The 21,046-nt window shown below is 33.0% G+C and overlaps 1 protein-coding gene across 1 annotated transcript in view; it reads right to left on the bottom strand.

Annotated features, from left to right (window-relative positions):
* The window catches only part of LOC123670066 (liprin-beta-1), a 33,387-nt gene extending 12,712 nt beyond the window's left edge, over positions 1–20,675 (bottom strand). The window contains exons 1-7 of the mRNA XM_045603574.1: positions 20,399–20,675; positions 19,472–20,081; positions 18,550–18,751; positions 10,344–10,493; positions 5,057–5,213; positions 2,361–2,520; positions 88–301 (exon numbers count right to left, since the gene is read on the bottom strand). Of these exons, the coding sequence (XP_045459530.1) occupies positions 88–301; positions 2,361–2,520; positions 5,057–5,213; positions 10,344–10,493; positions 18,550–18,751; positions 19,472–20,081; positions 20,399–20,675 (1,770 nt within the window). The remainder of the gene's footprint in view (positions 1–87; positions 302–2,360; positions 2,521–5,056; positions 5,214–10,343; positions 10,494–18,549; positions 18,752–19,471; positions 20,082–20,398) is intronic.
* Between the last annotated feature and the right edge of the window lie 371 nt (positions 20,676–21,046).

Here is a 21,046-nt window from a genome sequence, read left to right as displayed (position 1 = left end):
AGGGTCACCACGTAAGTTTTAGCATTATGCTAATCGCCCCGGAATAATCATACAAAAAATACTGAGTGCGTGGGGAGGGGGGATTACCATGAGGTCAGCAAGGGCAAGCACGATTTTCTTCTTATGCAGTGGGTGCCTCAGTCCGAGCTCTCGCTCGAAGACGGCTGACGGAGCTGCAGCGAGGGCTCCCCTCGTGTCCCCCAGCCAGGCCCTTGCCGCCGGAACGTAGGCCTCCAGCCCCAGCGACTCTAGCCAGCCGCATGTCATTTCGCAATCCCACTGTCGCACGTCTGTCGTCTGCCTGTATAAGACGACACACTAAGCATACCAATGTTCCGTTCCAATTTATTATCCGTTTTTAGAATTATAGGAAAAATAAGATCTCTTTCCATTAAACGAATAGAGCTGTTCGTTATATTGGATAGCGGATAAAATAATCATATAAACTATTATTTATTTTACATGGCAAACGTTATTTATGTTAAAAGAATATTTTTGAAACGAGGTTCCTTACGGCAGGCTTGACATTTGGCTGGGCGACCGAACTGAAAAAAATGTGATACTACAACCGTAAGAAAAGTATATAACGGAAGTGACGTAATATCAGTGACACGACTGTATAATATGACGTGAGTAAAACTAAAATATTACTATAACTTTTTTAAATATAATTTTTAAATAAATGAAGACATATGTTTTATTTCACTTAATAGTTTGAATTATTATTATTTTCTTTGATTTATTTTATTTTACGGTATTTGTTATTTTCTAAAATACTAAATTTCCTAAATAATTTTATGTACTTAATTAAAAATCAATCAACAAAGTTAAAAAAAAAAAAATCAAGAACTAGAAAATATATATAAAATTCAACATATTTTTTTTCAAATTGTGTTGCTTGTATACTATCCGAAGGAACTTCGTTCTTACCTGGTGTCCCATGACACTACATAATTTGTAATATTTTTATCTTTGAAAGTAGTCATTTAAATTAAATCTTTTTTCAGAAAGAAGGTAAAAAGGCGAGAGTAACGTCAACTACTAGTATTGCGATTTCAGGTTGTTTTTTATTACATCAGAACATAATGGTACACAAAGCAATATTATATTGTAACGGAATAAGAACAAAATTCCTTACAATGTCCAGAACGTCTCATCTTGCCGTATAGTATATTAGTCCAATGTCAAATTGTTTTCTATTGTAACTGACTAAGAACTATTTTCCTTTCAATATTCAGAACATCTCACCTTCCCGTATAATATATTAGTCCCATGTCAAATTGTATTCTGTGGTAACTAACTAAGAACTTTTTTCCTTTCAATGTGCAGAACTAATATATTTTTAAAAACTAATATTTTGAGATAATTAGAATGTTCGTGTTGTTATTATATAATATTACACGTTAGACTTATTTATTTCGTTTCCGAGTCAGTAATCAGTATGGATAACGCGTTTGTTCTCGTATGATATTCGTTATTTTCGTGAATTTGTTATTTTTTACGATTGCGGTGTTGCCTTTTGAGGAACTGTAAATATAATTTAGTTGTTTAATGAGTTTAGTCATAGTATTTTAGTATAATTAATTAAAATGCCACGAAAAGGACAAATGTGGAATTATTTTACTGTGGTGGATGAAATTGCAAAAAAAAAGCGTAATGTAAATATTGTAAAAAGATACTTTCATTTAAAACTACTGTATCGAATATAAAAAATATGATAATCGATATATTGTAACATCAATGACATAATAGGATGAATAGAATATTATCAAAATCATAAAATTTTATTGGTAAAACTTAAGTTACCCGAAGCGAAATGAGAGCGGGCCGCTAGTCTATATCTATAAAAATAAATGTTTGTCTGTATGTCCTTTCACTTCAGCCTAATACAGTCCACAGCTGGACATATACCTCCACAAGTTCGCACCAAAGATGGCGTCCTTTATAGAATCGTAAACTATGCATATAATCATGTCATGATCTTTAGCAAAGTAATGGCCCACAAAGGTTTCTGAGTTAGTACGACAAAAAAAAAATTATACTAATATACTATAACGTAAAAAATAATAGACGTTTTAAAAGTAGCGTATCGTTATAACGTATTATTTTGTATATAGCCGTTGCAAATATCTCTAATACGAAAAGTACCTTTCATAAAATATAACGAAATAGGCAGGTCTGATTATGAGTGATTGGTTTGAATACATCATACAGTGTCGAGTTCTCACAGAAATGTTACATACAATCCACAGCAATAGCAAAATGTTATCGTTAACGGTATGTTTTGTGTTTTTATGCAATTTTGATGAACTCATAGGCACGCACGAAGGCACACTCACTCACCCAAACATATATCTTACCACGGCATAGTCTGCGGTCGCTGCCTAGGTACGGAGGCTCTCAATGAAGAGCGTGTGAGCTCATCTCCTTCAAGCCTCACACTCCCACTACCCAGTCGAGATCGAACTTCACGCAGTGAGGGCGAAGGGCTGCCTCGAGGTATCGTCTCTTCTTTTTCAGCTGATTAAATAATTGTATTGTTTAACATTTCGTTATTTGTTTTATTCATATTTTTGTGTTAGGGTCAGCTCGTGACGTCACTGTATTAAAGTTAAGTTAGTGAACTTAAATCAGACCCCTAGCACAAAAATATGAGTGGCAAATAATTTTTTAAAGTAATTATATATTTTATATAATATTAAATAAGTATTTTTTTTTTTATTTTTTATTTGATAATACAATTAGTATTAAAATCAATATCAAACTATAAAACTGCGTGTAAAACGTAAAGTAACAATCTCCACTTGTAATACTTATTTTTAACAAAATATTTTGACTGTAGATTTTTTAAGAAAAGTTTTTAATCATAAAGTGATAATATAGACTAAAATATAGTTTTTTTTCAAATATTTCTAAAAGATAATTTAAAAAGTGACGACAACACTTTTTATTTAGTTTTTGGTAAAAAATCTTTACGAAGAATGAAATTTTTAATATTTTAGACTACCAAAAAAAAAAATACGGATCATGCATCACATGAGTTTTTTACACATTTATAAATAAAATTATTTACAGCAAAACAAAGACGACATACAAAACGTTTAAAAGAATTGATTTAAAAAAGACAAGTGAAAAAATACCTACTTATTAAAAACTATTTCTTAACACATTATTCAACAACTTATTATTATTTGTTCTAATTTTATTATTTATCTCTTCACTCGTATTTATGTCATATTACGCTTCAGCCTGTAATATTCCACTGCTGGGCATAGACCTCTTTCCCCATGTAGGATCAGAGCTAAATCCACCACACTGTCATATACCAATACCAATTAACGTATTTATGTCATATACCTACCAATACTAATTGTAAGTAGACGAAAAAAAAAACAAACGCACTAGTCGCCACTACGATTTTCGATGAATCCCCTCGATTTCTCTGGGATGTCATCATCAGATTCTGGTTTAATTTCCAACAAAAAAAGAATCAGCAATTTGATTTTTTGATTTTTATTTTAACTTTTTTTATTTTAATTTTGATTTTAATTTTTTTTTAAATTGTGATTCATTAACTTTTTTTTTGTTTAATAATACCCTTATTTATTTTAGAATATCTTTCTCGCTTTTTTTTTCTCCCTGGCTATTAATCAATTTGTAATAATGTTTTATTTATTAATTAGTTAGTTATTATTATTATATAGAACTGTTAATGTTAAGCATCTCTTCTTAATTTTGTTGTATGTTCTTTTTTAATATTGGAAACTGTTGAGTAGTTGCGTCGGTTGAAAATAAGTAATAATCTTTTAACATTTGTGGTATTTTTTTAAACTTTAGTGTTTATTTTTGTAAACATTTAAATTTCGAACATAAAAAGTCAAGCTAAAAATCAGTTATCTTATATGAACAACTCAAGTTTTTAGTCTAGTAAACATTTATTATTTGTATAAATTTTGTAAAAAATTACAAGCATCTACATATTTAGTTTGCAGAGATTGTATTATCACCCTCTGCTTTGCCACGTAATCCTAGAAATTGCAGATACAGCTAAAATTTTTATTAATATGAAAACCTACTCTCGAAAGAAATCGAAATCTATAAAATTTAATATAATATTAACAGAAACCTGATATTGCGGTAATGTAAATTTAGAAACAAAATTATTTCCATTGTTGACATTAAACACCATCTCGAGAGGATCGTTTTAACAAAAACATCACTAGACACGAAAGCTAAGGTCGTGGTAAAACTAAGGTAATTAAAACTTAAAATTACTACGACAGTTCGCTAAACATAATATTACGAAGAGTTTGCATTACTAAGGCGACTGTTAATTAAAATTAATTTAAAGCGAATGGATGTCTAGTAGGAGAAGCGGAGAAGCTACCTTATTTCCATAATAATAAGGTTACTGGTTTTAATACATAATTAAGGCTAACAGAACCAGAGTGGTCTAAGTAATATATTTTATAAAATGTAGTTCGGGCTTTAAATATGTTATAAACTTTCTGATATCTATTAAAAAAGTAACAGCTAAATGATGTAATTTCTTAAAAGTTTATTAATGTTGTGAATATTTTCTTTGGTTGCTTGTATAGGCCACTCTGGTTCAGCTTGGTCTAGCTTGATATAGAGCGGAGAGGCGACTTTATGTCGACACGAATAAAGCTGACAACACATTGTGAGAATTTTCCGTTAGAAAATTTCAAACACCAAAATATGTTCTGACGTTACAACTTGTAAAACAATATCTTGCAAAATGGACTGCAAAACGGAATTTATATGGCATAAATTAATAAAGTTTCTAACAAAAAATTCTTAAGCCGAGACGATTGGTCTTTCCAGGATACGTGTGAATCTACACATAGACTGAAAAGTTCCATCCGTGCACAACTTAGCTAATGGGTTCTTATATTCAGAAAATTACGAACACGCCTTCGAATATAGCAAAACGAATAGTTTTCTGAATATAGGAAGGCAAGGCGTCTGGGGGTGTGCAGGATCACGCGAAAAGCGTTACTACGCAGTCGGAATAGAGTCCATTGTCCCCAGAGACCTAGGTTGGGCACCGATTGTCCGCGGCCGCGCGCCACCACCATGTTGTGTTTACCGAACGCGACGCGCGCCTCCGAACTGAGCACCGATGAACGAGGCAGCGATGAGTACATGTGCGTGTTGCGCTCAATCTGACGCCCGTAGTTCGCCGGCGGGGTCTGGAAACAATACCATATCTTGAGATATGCTTAAGGTTCTGAGACGTTGGGCATTTTTTGGAGAAAAAGAATTAAAGTCTAATTCTTTAAGTTAACACTAAATACAGCAGCAGTGTCTTCGGTGCAACAAAGCCAGCCCTGTGGTCACCAACCCGCCTGCCCGGCGTGGTGAATGTGGGCAACACACATGAGTTCACGCCATTTTTGGCGCGAATTTGTTGAGGTCTATGTCCAGCAGTGGACTGCGATAGGCTAATGACATCACAATGTGTGTAATTATGAATCCTTACAAATGAAAATTACTTCATTAAAAAGTAAGTCTATAAAGATAAACTTCGTCTTTTATAGAATTTAATTTAGCCGCATAATTGAGGAGATAATGTAAAATCAACTAAACAAATATCTTTTAACATAAACACACGGTCTTCTGTTCTTAAGGTTAGCAACTCAATGTTTGTGTTATAGGTAACAGCAGACTGTTATAGTTAAATATTTTTTTGATAAATATACATAGAAACAATACATATATAAATACAAATATTACACCAAGAGTAAGGCGAGAATCGAACCCGCAACCCATGGAACAGAAAACAGGGCCACTAGAAACGACGCCACGTCGCGCCGCGCGCCTTTGTAAGTTGCCCCACCCGAGTCGCACAGTAATTAATGGTTTAAAAATATTTTTTTGGTACGTTTTTTCCTTAAAATTGATATGGAACAAAATATCTATAAATTATTTAATGTGCTTTACTATTCAAATCAACTAATTAACTATCGTTATTATCTTTTTGCAAGTAACGTTTTATATGTACTCGTATAAAATATAACTATACTAGAATTATAAAGAGGATTTGTATTTTTGTATTTATGAACGTTTGTAATGGATAAAGTTAATAACTAGTACCAACTATATAACATATATACACTGATTTCAGTAAGGCCTTCGACAAAGTTAATCACACTATACTATTACAAAAGCTTAGGATGGTTGGTGTGACAGGCATTTTACTAACGTGGTGCGATTCGTATCTTCGTTCCAGAAAATCTGTCGTTGTTGTTAAGGGATACTATTCTAGTCCTTTTCTTTCCTATTCTGGGGTACCCCATGGATCTCATTTGGGTCCTCTATTCTTTAATATTTTCATTAACGACATCAGCAAATGCTTCAAAAATTCCAAGTGCCAATTATATGCCGACGATCTTAAGCTCTATAGAACTGTTTGCACTGATTTAAATGCCATCTGTCTTCAAAACCACCTTAACAGCCTGGCATTATGGTGTCAGACAAATTGCATGAATCTTAACAATGGGTTGTCTGGAAGAAATGGCTAATTAGCCCATAAGTCCGCTCATTGTACTTCACTGTCTGTAACTATCTTTATGCTTTGTTTGTAATATATTTGTGGTGTACAATAAAGTATAAAATAAAATAATATGGAATATGATGATATGATCATTACAAGTCTGAGTACATAAAAAAAAGTAATTTTATACAAATTTGATTACATGTCAAAGTATTAAATGTCATTGTTATTAATAAAATACATTGTTGTTTTTTTCTTAAAGTACCTTAAATTATCACCAAAAATGTCGCGGCCAGGGCCGTCTGCTGTCTTTACATTTTTTATTCTTACAATTTGAAGAATTCACATGTCTGTACATGCTATTATAATTAGTGATCATTCTATTTATTGGCGAGTGACAACCGTAACGTAAATGTGAAAATCTCTCGACAAATGGTGTGTAAGTTGCTTTTCTCTATTTCTATTTCATATTATTAAAATCTGAATATTTGCAACAGTATAACTTGACATTTTTATAGCGTACTCGCTTAATTTGAATTAATTTATTTTGTAAAAATGTAATTTGCATTTATACACTCACAATAAATGTTAACAAACTTTGAATGCTTTTGACTTTTTGTTTTAATATTGCTCTCTGACATTCATGTAAGATTTTATTTTGTATATTTATATTGATATGTATTTTGAATTGTTACTGTTTGTAACAATGTCAGTTGTTTGATCGGTTTATTTTACGTTTTTAATATTGTAAGTAATTTACGAACACCTGTAAATAATACTGGACGATTTTCTAAATTCCGTTGATGCTCACTTTTACTATATTTATCTTAAATGTTTTTGACGTCAGTTTTTTTTTTAAATTTACTTTTCATAATTTAGTTTTTGACAATAATTTCTGAAATTAATCTCGAATATTCATTACTGTATGCTAAATGGACAATTTTTAATTTGACTTAATTCGATGTTGTACGATATTCTTAGTAACTTAAGGACACCTGTAAAAAAGTAGGCAATTATCTAGATACCGATGTTTACTTTATTAATTTTGTATTTGTTGTTGTACTACTTGTTGGTGTTGACTTATGAATAAATAAATATAAAAATATCGAATACTAGTATTAACTATATAATAAGATGGGCCTGAATTTTTAAATTGAGATAGTAATACTTAAGTAAAATATTTATTTAGTAGGTATACCTATTCTTGAATTTTGAGTTAATTTCACGCTTTATAATTGTGGTATATTAAAGTCTATGTAAAAAAAAATCAGTTGCATACGAACATCATATTGTGAAACATCATTTAGCGAGAACATTTACTCACAGCTTGTTATTACATAAATTTACATCTCATAAACTTGGGACTACTATTAATATTTTATATAATAAGCAACGTAAATACAGGATACAACAAAAAACCAATTTATCATTTCAAACAATATTAGACTATACAATAATACGTTATAAGTTTTCGCTCAAATCGAATCTCGATAATAGTCCAGTGCATTATACCGTGTAAATGGTATATGTAGTTACGTCTGTACGAGCTCATACGGATCATTAGTTAGACGTTAAAGCCCGCAGAGCACGACTAATGAGTCCCGCTTGTCTTTGCATCCTATTTCACAGGCTACCTCTTTTCACGGGATTTTGAAATTTGCGTAAAGTAAGACGGATTTTTTTTATATAAAAAGTACGTATTTTGTAATTAAATTTCAGTTTTATAAGGTGATTTTGATGGTTTCCGTCAATTTGCGAAAGCAATTTTCACGTAGCAAAAAAAAAAGTAATTCTAATGTTTTGTTTATTTGGTGTTATACTATTCCTAACAGCTTTTAATGAGTTCAATATTATAAAAGTATTTCATATGTAATTTTGAGTAAAATATGCTCAGGCTGTGTGGCTACGGTATTAAAGAATATAGCCATCCCATCACTTCCCGTGGGTATCGTAAGAGTCGTCTAAGGGATAACATAGTTCCTCTACCACCTTGGAACTTATAAAGCCGACCGATAGCGGGATAACCAACCAACTGCTGCTTTGCACCAACCCGCCTGCCCAGCGTACTATGGGCAACACACATGAGTTCACGCCATTTTTGACGCGAACTTGTGTAGGCCTATGTCCAACAGTGGACTGCAATAGGCTGAAATGATAATGATGATGACGATGATGATGAAAATATGCTCATAACACCGTGTTTCAGATGAACGAGCACATCATCACATTCATTTTTTTGAATTCGGAATAAAAAAAATACATATTATAAGTATGATAAATGTAAATATTTTGTATACACTAACATGATTTATTAAACAACATAGAGTACATCATCATAGAGTAGTATATCTTTTGTATACATATTTTTATTTGAAAATTTTTCGTATATCACCAGTGTGACAAACAAGCTTACGGTCCTTGATGGTAAGCGGATACTGTAGCTTATGTACGCATGTAACACCAGGAGTATTGCAAGCGCTTTGCCGACCCTACTCTTCCTTCTAGGGAGACCCTTCTAGGAGTTCAGTCTACCGTAATTTGTAGTACCTTGTTATTATTTTATTAATATCATAGTTATTAATATCATAGTTATTATTATAAAACAAATTTAATCAGACGGAAGACATAATATTACCAACAATAGCAATAACAACGACCAAAACTCTACTACTTACAACACGAACGCCACACAGCAACTATGCCAACAAGGATCTTAAAGAACTTGAATGGACTTTTGAACATAATAAGCATACTATGAGGTCAATTTATTAAAATTACTCAGGCAATAATTTAACGTCTTATGAAAAATTTTACACTAAACCTTCAAAGCACGTTTCCTCAACTCACACATGTTACGAAACAAAGGATAACAGATCTATGGCGATTAATAGATGCAAATAAATACATTAGTGATGACAGTTGCGAATGGACTAAACGCAACTGAACCGCAAAACGAAATTCCTGAACGGACATAATCTGTACATAGATCATCTTTTACAGCAGCTACTCTGGAAGATTTTCCTAGTAATATTTTATATACAGATGCTATAACACAATCAACTTTGAACACTCATAACCATAACACATATACAGAGAATGCTTTTAACAAACAAGGGGAGATAGAAGCTATATTTAAAGCAGCGTTAAAATACTTTAAGAACACAAATCCGAACCGTTTGTATATTCCTAAACAAAAAAGCTCGAGGAAACTAGCCTTAATCAATGCGCACGATTCCACTTGCTTCCTTTATACAAACGGCGTGAAATTGCTGACATTGTTTTTTTAATAAAACTAATTACTAATAAAATTAACTCTCCGGAACTACTTTCTAAAATAATTTTACCGTACCATTGAAATCAGTATGGCATTATACACCTATTCAACTACCTCTGGTATCCACAAATGCTTTCCTGTGGCGCGCGAGTAAAGGCTTAAATAATCTGTGTAGATTGGGCGATTTTGATGTATTCAGTTCGGGTGTGGTAGTGGCGAGGCGAGTATAGAGCCAGATTTTTTTTTTTGCATTATTTAATTGATGTAATATATGTATTGTTTAAAAAGGTTATGTAACATCTTGACGTACAATTACTCTGCCCGCATGATATGTTTATTTATATACTACTTCTTATACGTGAAGACCTATCATTAGCCAAGTGTTGTTTAGTTTAATTACTATATAATTGTTATTTGTGCTGTTGGTTTTCCGAATATTAATTTTCTAAAAAAGTAAGGTTGAAGGACTTCCACATAAGGGCTGCTCCAAATTTTGAGCAAGTTTTCCTGCTGTACCCTGCCACAATAACCTGTAAACAGTTTAAGGCTTACCCTAGGTGGAGCAGGGCGCACGATAGGCGTCATCTCTGGAGGAGGTGAGCGCTCTACGAGGCTTCGTTCGGCGACTCGCAAACGAACCTCACTCAATTTCGACAGGAGCTCCAACTTTTGAGTCTCTAGGGACGACCGCTGTAGCATTTCCTGTTAAAGACGATAGATATGTTAAAAAAGAAAAACAAATTATGTTACCAAAAATATATGTGAAATTTAGTGGTCACTGTTTTATTTTTATTTTTTATTTTTTGATGTCATGTATAACGATATCGATATAATGGAAATCGTAAAATTAAGTTGTTTTTAAATGTTTTAACAACATAAATAATAACAATAATAGTCTTTATTGTACGCCATAAAGAAATAAACGAAAATTAATAGATATTGAGAAAAATACGCAAAATTAATACTTAATATTCCTCAAAATTATTCCTAAAAATTTTATATGACTAATTAATACGTAAACAAGATGTCTATTCCTTGCCAAAATTGTTTTTATGACAAAAATTTTACACCCAAGATTCTCTATTTTAGTGTCCAGTCCTACTATTAAGAAAGATATTTAAAACAAAAGATAAATTCATGTGGCTTAATAAAAAAAAAAAAAAAACTACCTTAAATAGTGAAGGAGTGCAGAATTCTTATATTTTTAAGCAGTGTTAGATACATACAATGGAGTATGAATATCCATGCATTAATATTATGTATTTACATAAATTGATTTATTTTCGAAATCCCTGATGTTTCATATTTCTTATAGTATAAGTCTCTATATAAGTAGGTACTATGTCAAAAGTTTCGTCTTTTCTGGTCGAAAGATACAAAGTTTAACACACAACGAAGCTTAGCTTATTTTATTGAATTAAGTCTCGATTTTCTGTTCATTTAGGTTTACGTAAGTGTTACTTCAGTTCTGATTACAAAATCGATTTTATTTGAGACGTATCTGATATTATTGTCATCAGTTACGATAAACCCTTCACTATGCTATAATGTCTTATTGTTTTTATATAATTATTATATTACAAGTAATTATTTACTCATTTTCGATCAGTAACCAAAAAAAAAACTTTCACATCTTCTATAACGGACTTCCATATCAATTTTCAACACCTATTAACCACTTAAAGGAACTTTAAAAGATCCGATTATAAATAAAACTTATGTACAGTATAAATTATAAAATCAAGATTCTTTCGAAATTTCTGACTTCCGTCATAAGTAACTGCATATCATATGACTGGTTGATATGCCAGTTGGGACAAAGCATTTTATATAAAGATAATTATGAAAAGACGTAATATATGTAACACATACTAGCAACACATAACATAACACACATGAATACGCATAATTACACCTGACCCACATTCCTCTGTACATCATGTACGTTACGTGCGAAATATTTTGCGACCAACACTTACATACTCTCACTAAGATGATAAAACAAATATACGTAGGTACAACAACGACAATTTAATGCAAATTAATATTACTCGATAAAACGTTTCATACTATAAACGCGTATTATTTATAGGTCTTCTAAACATCTATGCACATAATATGCCTGATTAAATTTATACTAATATAATAAACGTTTTTTGAAATCTTTAGTTTCAAAACTATTCGGATCGTTTTCGATAATAGTCTTACATTACAGTTAGATGGTATATAGGCTAAAAACATGAAGTAATTACCAATAATGCACGAGGTCTACTCTAGTAACGTTAAAAAAGAAATATGTTTTAGTATACCCACAATCAACTTTACTTGTAATAGAGATACAGCTCCTTGCCATTGAGAATATAAATACGCATAATAGGGCGATCAATTGTAAACGACATCCTACTACACTAGACGAACGGATTACTCCAATAAAGTAAGAATAACTAGTCGGTTACTATTCAAAACAGACAACGTGATATCTTCCTCCGTCCTATTGTAAACTACACTGGAGAATAAAATTAGAATACATAAAGATGTTTTAATAAATTCAAGAATGTAAATTGCAATGCACGTTTGAAATTCTTAGTTACAGTACCGCTGAGCGCACATTTTATGGTGAATGTTACGTAAAGTTGTATAACATTAATCAGCTATAAAGTAAACGTTATACGAAATGCAGTAAGGAGGTCACTACAAAAAAGTTCACATCCAAACGGTTCCGTACAAACGGGCGTCGGCCTCGTGAAGGAACTTTATCAATCAAACGTTTTATAGCCACACGCTCCGTTATCTTTAATAAAATTCCGCGCCCGGTGAGGATGAGGAATCTTTATACACGTGAGACGTAAATGGAATACAGATTTAGAACTATTTGTTTTATCTAAATGTCTGTATTCCCGGTTGCCAGCCGTGATGTGCGAGAAATACGTCTTAAAAGCATAAACATCGAATAGTAAGATATGTTTCGCAAGCGGGCTTTTAGGTTTTAAATATTACTACGTGAATCAAAGCCGTTTTTGTTTTTCCTTTTATTTCAGCCATTTGTAACTCTCTAGATTTATTACGTAAAAATAGGTCATCGTGATAATAAAGACTTTTTTATTGGAGGTTTATTACATCGAAGATAATTATGTTCACAAAAGAGTAACGAATACAATAAAGAATATTATATTTTCTGTTCAATTTATATACATTTAGACAACACAAACTTTAGCACGAGACTTTATACGCACGAAAAATAGGCTACCGTAACCATTTTAGTTATTTGACTATTCGTGGTTAACTAATAGATCGTATCTAAGATTTGTAGTTCATATTATTTTTATGTAGAGGTCTATAATATATAAATATACAAGTTTATTAAACGCCGTAAACTGTTCTATGTGATATGCGGACATATTATGGACATACAGAATTTGATGCATGTGTTCACAGTAGAGACAACGGCAGTTAATATTAAAAAGAAGTGACTTCATTATAATTTCAAAACCATTTTTGTGATTGTGACCAGGATTCAATTGTAAAAACCGCATCTGATTTCATGAAGCAAATTCAGCGCAACATGGAATGAATGGATGGAACATGCATACAGATAGAGGCAAGAACTGTATGGATAATTGTTTTAGCTTTTATCAAGATTTCTCTTATACAGATAAAAGTAGGTAACAATTTGTATATACCAAATGTTCGTTGTTATAATTTTTTTTTATAAATATAAGTAGAAAAACGAACATTGTAAGAGATATTAGCAATAATACAAATATGTACTTTGAACATAATAATAATATGAAACTGTATTTCATATAATTTATCGACTAAAATGTAAGGATATTATTACGTAGGCCCGCTGTTTTATTAATCATCCAGACCTGCTGTGACTCACTATTCGTTATAGAAACACGTGGCTGTTCCAAACACCGATAGCATAAGATAAATGTTCATTTTAAAGAAAACCAGAAACTTTAAATGGATAATATAACGTAACAAAACGTGTTTATAATAAATTGGAAATACTATTCCATTTATATATTTTCATGAATTCCGCGAAGTAAAAGTCCGTTTGTTTGAATTAAATATAATTCAGGATATTTTTACAAAAATCATATTTGAAAAAGGTTTAATAATTGATACATCTTGTAAACTATCAGTGTGTACCTACCTCTTTGAGTACATTAATATATATACATCGAGTGCATTAATATATAAAACGATTACTATTAAGCATTATATTAGTTTACTTTTAACTACATGTAAGCCGAGAAAAACCAATGCAAATTCAAAAGTTGGCAAAGTAGAATAAGCACATTGGTAAAACAATAACGCGAGTATATTAAAAACATATCTACGCTGGAAAAGTTGATTTAAAATAGGTCGACGGGTATAGTACGTGTTTCGATACCAGATGTCGGCGGGTTCAAATCTAGTTTAGTACTTATGAGCTATCATACCAAGGTCGGGTAAGATAGAATTTCAATATGTCAAATTGCATGTTCCTTAAATTCTGAGTTTCGCCATGAAATTACGGCGTTACTTAAGAAATATAATAATAGTAGTTTATGCAACTGTCATATAATGAAGGGTATTAAAACACGAGTGTGAGTTTATGAAACGAGCGCAGCGAGTTTCATAATAGTAACGAGTGTTTTAATACCCGTGTTATATGCAGTTGCATATGTTGCAGTCAGAACTCTTAACCAGTCAAAAGTACTATTGACTAGCAAAATCAGTCAGAAGTACTTTTGACCGTTTGCTTTAGTCAATAATACTTTTGACTAAAATAACAGTTAAAAGTACTTTTGCCCAATGGAGCTGGTTAAAAGTACTTTTGACTAAATGATTCCGTCAAAAGTGGTTTTGACTGGTTGTATCAGTCAAAACTCTTAACAATTTAAGGTGGTCAATAAAAATAACGACAAACGCACATATAAACTTTTATATTACTCATTATTAGTGGAGAACGTGCTGATATTAGAACAAAAATGAGTCACTACGAAAAGAAAGAAGGCTTTTTGCAAATAATTTTAGCGATGGAAGATACGAAAGATAGTCATTTCAATGTGATGACAAAAGAAAAATTTGAAAAGTTTGCAATGGATGTGGAAGACGCGAAATTTAATGAAAAGGAAACACCATTAGTACAGTAGACTACAACGCTTTAACACATTGAAGTTTGTGGTATAAAAAAATTAGTTACAAACACAGAACCCGTCAAATATTTTTGCCGGCTGAGGAAATCTACGACATTATTGATGCTGCTCATATTTCTATAGGGCATGGTGGTCGCGATAGACTTAAGAATAAAACGGCAAAAAAGTACGCTAATGTTACAAAAGAAATGATTAATGTATATTTATCAATGTGCGAAGTATGCCAAAGGAAGAAAAACAAGAAAAGGATGGGTCAGGTTTAGAAACCAATCCTGCACACTGAAATGAACATCCGCTGCCAAGTCGATCTGATTGACATGCAGTCGCAAGAAGATCGCGAAGTTAATAGTGCTTTTGACTGACGTTTTTTGCAGTTAAAACTACTTTTGACGGAGAGCGTCAGTCAAAAGTATTTTTAACCGCGAATTTGCAGTCAAAAGTACTAATAACCAATAATTTTCAGTCAAAATCACTTTTGACCAACTTGTCCAGTCAAAAGTACTTTTGACTGATTTCGCTAGTCAATAGTACTTTTGACTGGTTAAGAGTTCTGACTGCAACACATACACTACTTTATCTTCACTAATGCAATTAATCAAACAACAAGAGTAAAAGCTGACAATAGTTTATTTATAATAATTGTTCAAATTTTGGATGGTACAATTTTGAAAGTTAATGTTAATTATTGATCCAGCAGCTGTAGCGGTCGCGGGGCAAGCAGTAGAGCTCGTAGACGGAGTCGGAATAAGTTATTATATTCTTTTTCATATAATTTTCTAGATTTTTCTGGCAAAAGATTGTGAGTTAATTTTGTTGCCAATTCTAGAATATCCGGAGGCGTACAAATATTATCGTCGCTATCCATTTTTAACTTTTAATTTATTAAATTAAATTCACGCGTACGTGTATTGTCACAGTGATTTTGCCGCCATTAAAATCTAACCAATGAGAGCGCAACTGCGCGCATGCGCGCATGCGCGCGATGTTATAATGAGATTTTACGATATCGATGTGGATATTATACCATCATGTGAAATTGCTTAAATTGAGTGTTTTGTTGTCTGCGCTATAACAGTAGTAATTATAAGTCCAAGTATTGGAAACATAAGTAGAATGTTACAACATTAGTGTAGATAAAAGGTATTTAAGTATTTTAATGCATACTTCCTTCGAACTCATTTACATTGTATTATAAAACTATATGAATTACGGCAACTGAGGTAGGGCGTAGCAGGAAATATCCTGTTCAAAATCTGGAGCAGCCCGACTGGGGAAGTACCTCGACCTTAAAGAAGATCACAGCTAAAAATAATACTGTTTTAAAGCAGTGTTGTGTTCCTGAGTTAGTAATGCTAATTACGTGTAATAATATATATAAATAAATAATAAGATTTTTTATTTATTTATTACCAAGTTGACCTTTGATGTAGATTATTGGTAAGTATAATATGTACAATCTGTACTAAGAGATATAATAAATTTAATGGTTAGTTTGAAAGTGCTAATTTCGGGAAACATCAGAACTAATTTAAAAATTACATTACATTACATTAGACCGGTCATTGAGTACGGGAAATATATATATATATATATATATATATATATATATATATATATATATATATATGTACCTTAGAAAAGTCAATTCTGTTCCGTAGTTTAAACATTAATTTTTACAATGCATTTGGCCAAAATAATAATTAAAAGATATATGACCATTTTGTTGTTTGACAGCTATATAGCGTACCAAAACAATTTGGAAATTACAACTTTCTTTCTAGTGGTCGCCCAGTGGTCGAAATTCGACTATAATTAATTCAAATTATAAGTTTAAACATTATTACTTCTACGAGTATATCAATAATAATAAACAAAAGAGTACATATGTGTGTGTGTGTCATATACATAGCAGTGTGTGTAGTGTTTTTTTTCTAATTTATTTTATTTATTTTTACACATAATTTAAAAAAATATATATTAGCATTCTGCACTCCTCTATATAAACTATAAGTGTGAAAAATTTCATACTCCTCCATCCGCGCAAATTTCGTAAAAACGGGTACAAAGTTTTTGCTTTACGTATTAATAACTTAGCGTCAAAAAACAGATTAGAAAAACAGTAACCTTAAATATTACGAAGCCGACCACGATTATTACGGCGAGTTAAATTACGATGGACCACTTGTACCTTGGATCTCATAAATATTTACGGTGTGGACCGATTTCGCGGATTTTTTTTTAATCGAAAGCTTGTCACATAGTCCCATTTAATTCTTATCGAGATATGAAAATTAATTTTCAAGATATCTCTAATAATGCGTATTAAATTGACTGTTTTACCGACAGCATACGTCGTATTATTTGTCGATGTAATTAAAGTCGGTTTTTTTTTTTTCGTTTGTAAGCATACAGAATTATTCACTATAAATATAAATTTGTTTTTCGATTAATATCTATAATCCTGCTTTATTTTATTATACATCTTTTTACAATATCAAATTACAGGTTCTGTTTTTAAAATAGAATTTAAACAATAGCTTTTTCGTAGATAAATATTTAATATGATTTTTGTTATCTGTATCTGTCTTTAAAACGTTGGATTTGGGGATGAGGCATCACAGTGTGGGACGTTCTCCGGCCCGCTGGACTGACGATCTATAAGATATAACGTCAGATTGTCGGTGTAGGCTGGATGACGATTGATAATTGTGTTTGCTCGCGAACGAAAAAAAACCGACTTCAATTACATCGACAAGTTATATAACGTACATAAACGAAAAAATGGTCAAGTAAGGACGCGTTATTAAAGATTACTCAAAAAGTACTCATCACATCTCGATTAAATTTTATCTATTAATATACGAACAGGAAATATAGTTTTAATTAGTAAAATGTGAGTGAATTTAACTGTTACTAAAATAGAACTAGCTGGTTAAAAAACATAAAGAAGAATACGAGTAGAAATTACACCGCCTTGCCAATCATGTTTATTCAATAACCACCGTCACTCCGTTGGGACGGTATGCGTTTTGAATGCTAAATCGTTTTGTACCTTATACAGCAAATTATACTTTTACTTAGAATCATTAAGATTGAAAGTGTAAATGTAATTGTTATACAAGTAGGTATTTCTATATAAATATTGATAAAAAATTTGGTAGCTTTAAAAACATGACTATGCTAATTATTTATTAATAAATAATGTAAATGGTTCACTTTCAAATTAGTACTAATATAAGTAATCAGGTTTCTCAAATTTTCTGAGCATTTTTTTAATTTATCTTCCCATAAAGAACCTTCTACAAAGCATTTTAAATATGTACGATTTTATTTTTGTGTACCCACACATTAGGAATTCTAAACATTTTTGAATATCATATCAAAAATTGAATCCCGCTGGAGCGGTCAATTTTTGATATGATATTAAAAAATGTTTAGCATTTTAAATGTTTAAATAAAGTAGCTGAATTGATGCAGCCGTTTTTGAGTTTTGTGTTTAGCACCTGTAGCGATTGATTCTTATTTAGATAAGATCATAGCATATAGTCTAATCTAACAAATTAATAATTATGTTGAATGAGTTAAATGCGGAACAGTGTTGTAACCCTGACCTTCTGCAGTTTTTGCTCGGTGTCGTCTAGCCTCTGCCTCGTGTCGTACAATGATCGCTCCAAATCCGCCATCTTCTCGGTCTGAGCCGCGATCTGTTCTGACAACACTTGCACTTGAAGCTGTAAGCTCTCCTTATCTGCCTCCAAGCGCCGCACGCGATCTTCTGCATCGTTCTGAAAAGTCAGGTTAAAAGTTACATCGCTGTTTATGCTTTGATCGGCCATCGGTCACAATGATGAACCGTAGTCCGTAGCGTTAGTTTGTACAAATCGTGCCATTTGTAATGCATTTTTGAAATAATAAGTTGGGCTTAACTTATAGCGAATACTTTACGAATGACACCTTATATTTTATATAAAATTTATATGTACTAGAACTACACACGACAACAATAACTTTTACATTAGTAACACGCAAGTATGTACAATGATTTGGTTTAAAAATATACAAACAAAAAAATCAACGTAATTTCGGCATATTTTTTATTTCATTTAGGTAATACTCGACATAACACTTTAAAAAATATATTTTTTTTCAGTAAAATCTATATAAATAAAAATGAATGTTGGTAAGCGCATAATTTGAGAATGGGTTTGTCTAATTTATTTTTTGTGTGTTCCTTAAGGCCCACGAAAGGTTTAATACAAAAAAAAACCAATTGATTTTTTTTTTTGTTTTGGGTAGTTAATTTCCTGAATAACTATAGGACCATATAGTATTTTACTGCGATTTTTTCTCAAATATACGCGGTTGAAACCGCGGCGCTCAGCCATTAAATAATAATATAATAGGCATCATTAAATAATAATGGATTATTCTTACATGAATAAGACAATAAATAAAATATACAGACTTCGCTTTTGTCTTATTTACACAGTATAGTCAAACTCAATACACATGCGTACCTTGTATGGACGTGACGCTACTGATAAAGAAGGATGTGAGGGCCACGTTCGTTCGTGCATGTAACACGGTGGAGGAACTGGGGGCCCGTGACACCAACACATTGGCGGTGGCCACCACCCCCCTTCAGGGTAACGGAAATGTTCATATGAATTCCAACGACGCTGAGAATCGGGCGGGCTTTCTTCATTTCTAGGAGAGCGGCGAGACCGCGGTGACGCACGCACACTACTGGGATGTTGGGGAGGTTTTGCTGACAACGATGACCTTGTTTTTCTGTCACGGTCACTACGATCACTCGGCGTTCGCCGTCTCCGGTCTAAGCTCGTTGCAGAAAAATCGACTACATTTGAGCCCACTATGTTTGACTCGACTGTGTCATTCATTGTGTCACCGCTCGGCATCCACGTAAAATCGTTATCGCGAAGTGTCGTGTTGTCCAAACGTTGATGTGGTGTTAGCGTCCGATAATCAGCGTCACAGCCACCTGTTTCATATTCATGTTCATCGGAATCTTCCTCCGTAGAGCTATCGGAGTCAGAAGATTTCCCTCTCGCCGGGATTCCAGCTCGTTCCGTCCATGTCGAACACTTTACTGTTGTCTCATCAGGGCTATCCGAATCGCCGCCTGTCACGAAATAAGAAATACTGTTTGAAATTGCTAACCGAGAAAGCCTCATGAACAACGAAATCTCTATGCCTACCCATTGGTGAGTACATATAGGAGCGCACGGCGGGATGCACATAGCCCACCGCCGAGCGCTCCTGTTCCTCATCAAAGGGCTCAGTAAGATACTCCTGGTCGGACATGAGGCCCCGTTTAAACGACACTGAGCGACAAACTCTAAGTACGAGTCACCGATTTGCCTCTATTTTAAAATTTGGCTATGTTCCAGTATAATTATACTACGTCAGTGATTCGTTCACAGAGCGTCAGTTACGTACTCTCTTGTGGGGGTGGTTCCTCGCTAGAATGAACGGAGACCGAATCGCGTTCCGATGTTTCCGATGCTGTCGATAAGGGACGTTCGCTTACTTCGGATACCCGTCGAGAACAAGCTTCCTCGGTCTCAGTCTCTTTTGATGGTTGAGAACCATTTCTGTCCTCTTCGATGGTCGATCGTGAATTGATTGAAAAAAGTTTCACATCGACTGCCGATCGACTGTGCAACGCGGCTATCGTGGCCGCTACGAGTGAACCCCCGCGGCCGAGCTCGCGCATGTTTTCGTTCAAAATGAGCTACGCCTAAATGAATACGGTCATCATCCGTGCCCGGAAATAGATCTTGGTACGTGCGCCTGGTGCATTTCTAACATCCTTACACTTTGATCCCTCCTTTATTTACAAGCATGACAACATATTTTTCAAACAAGCACTTTTTATTACAAAGAAAATTACAATCAATAAAAGTTAATCACACTTCAGGCAAACACTACAACTCGTTACACACGTACAGCCGACAATACGGTAAATGCGTAAGCGCAGTAAAAGCGTGCGTCGTAATGCACACTAGTAGATACACTTGCGCACTCACCGGCATCCAGTTGACGCCCTCGTACAATGAACAGCGCCCCCGCCCATCACTATTATCT

Source organism: Melitaea cinxia, chromosome 4 (genome assembly GCF_905220565.1).
Source record: "Melitaea cinxia chromosome 4, ilMelCinx1.1, whole genome shotgun sequence".
Classification (NCBI taxonomy): domain Eukaryota; kingdom Metazoa; phylum Arthropoda; class Insecta; order Lepidoptera; family Nymphalidae; genus Melitaea; species Melitaea cinxia.
Note: the sequence above shows the minus strand (reverse complement) of the source record. Positions and strands in the feature narration are given on the sequence as shown.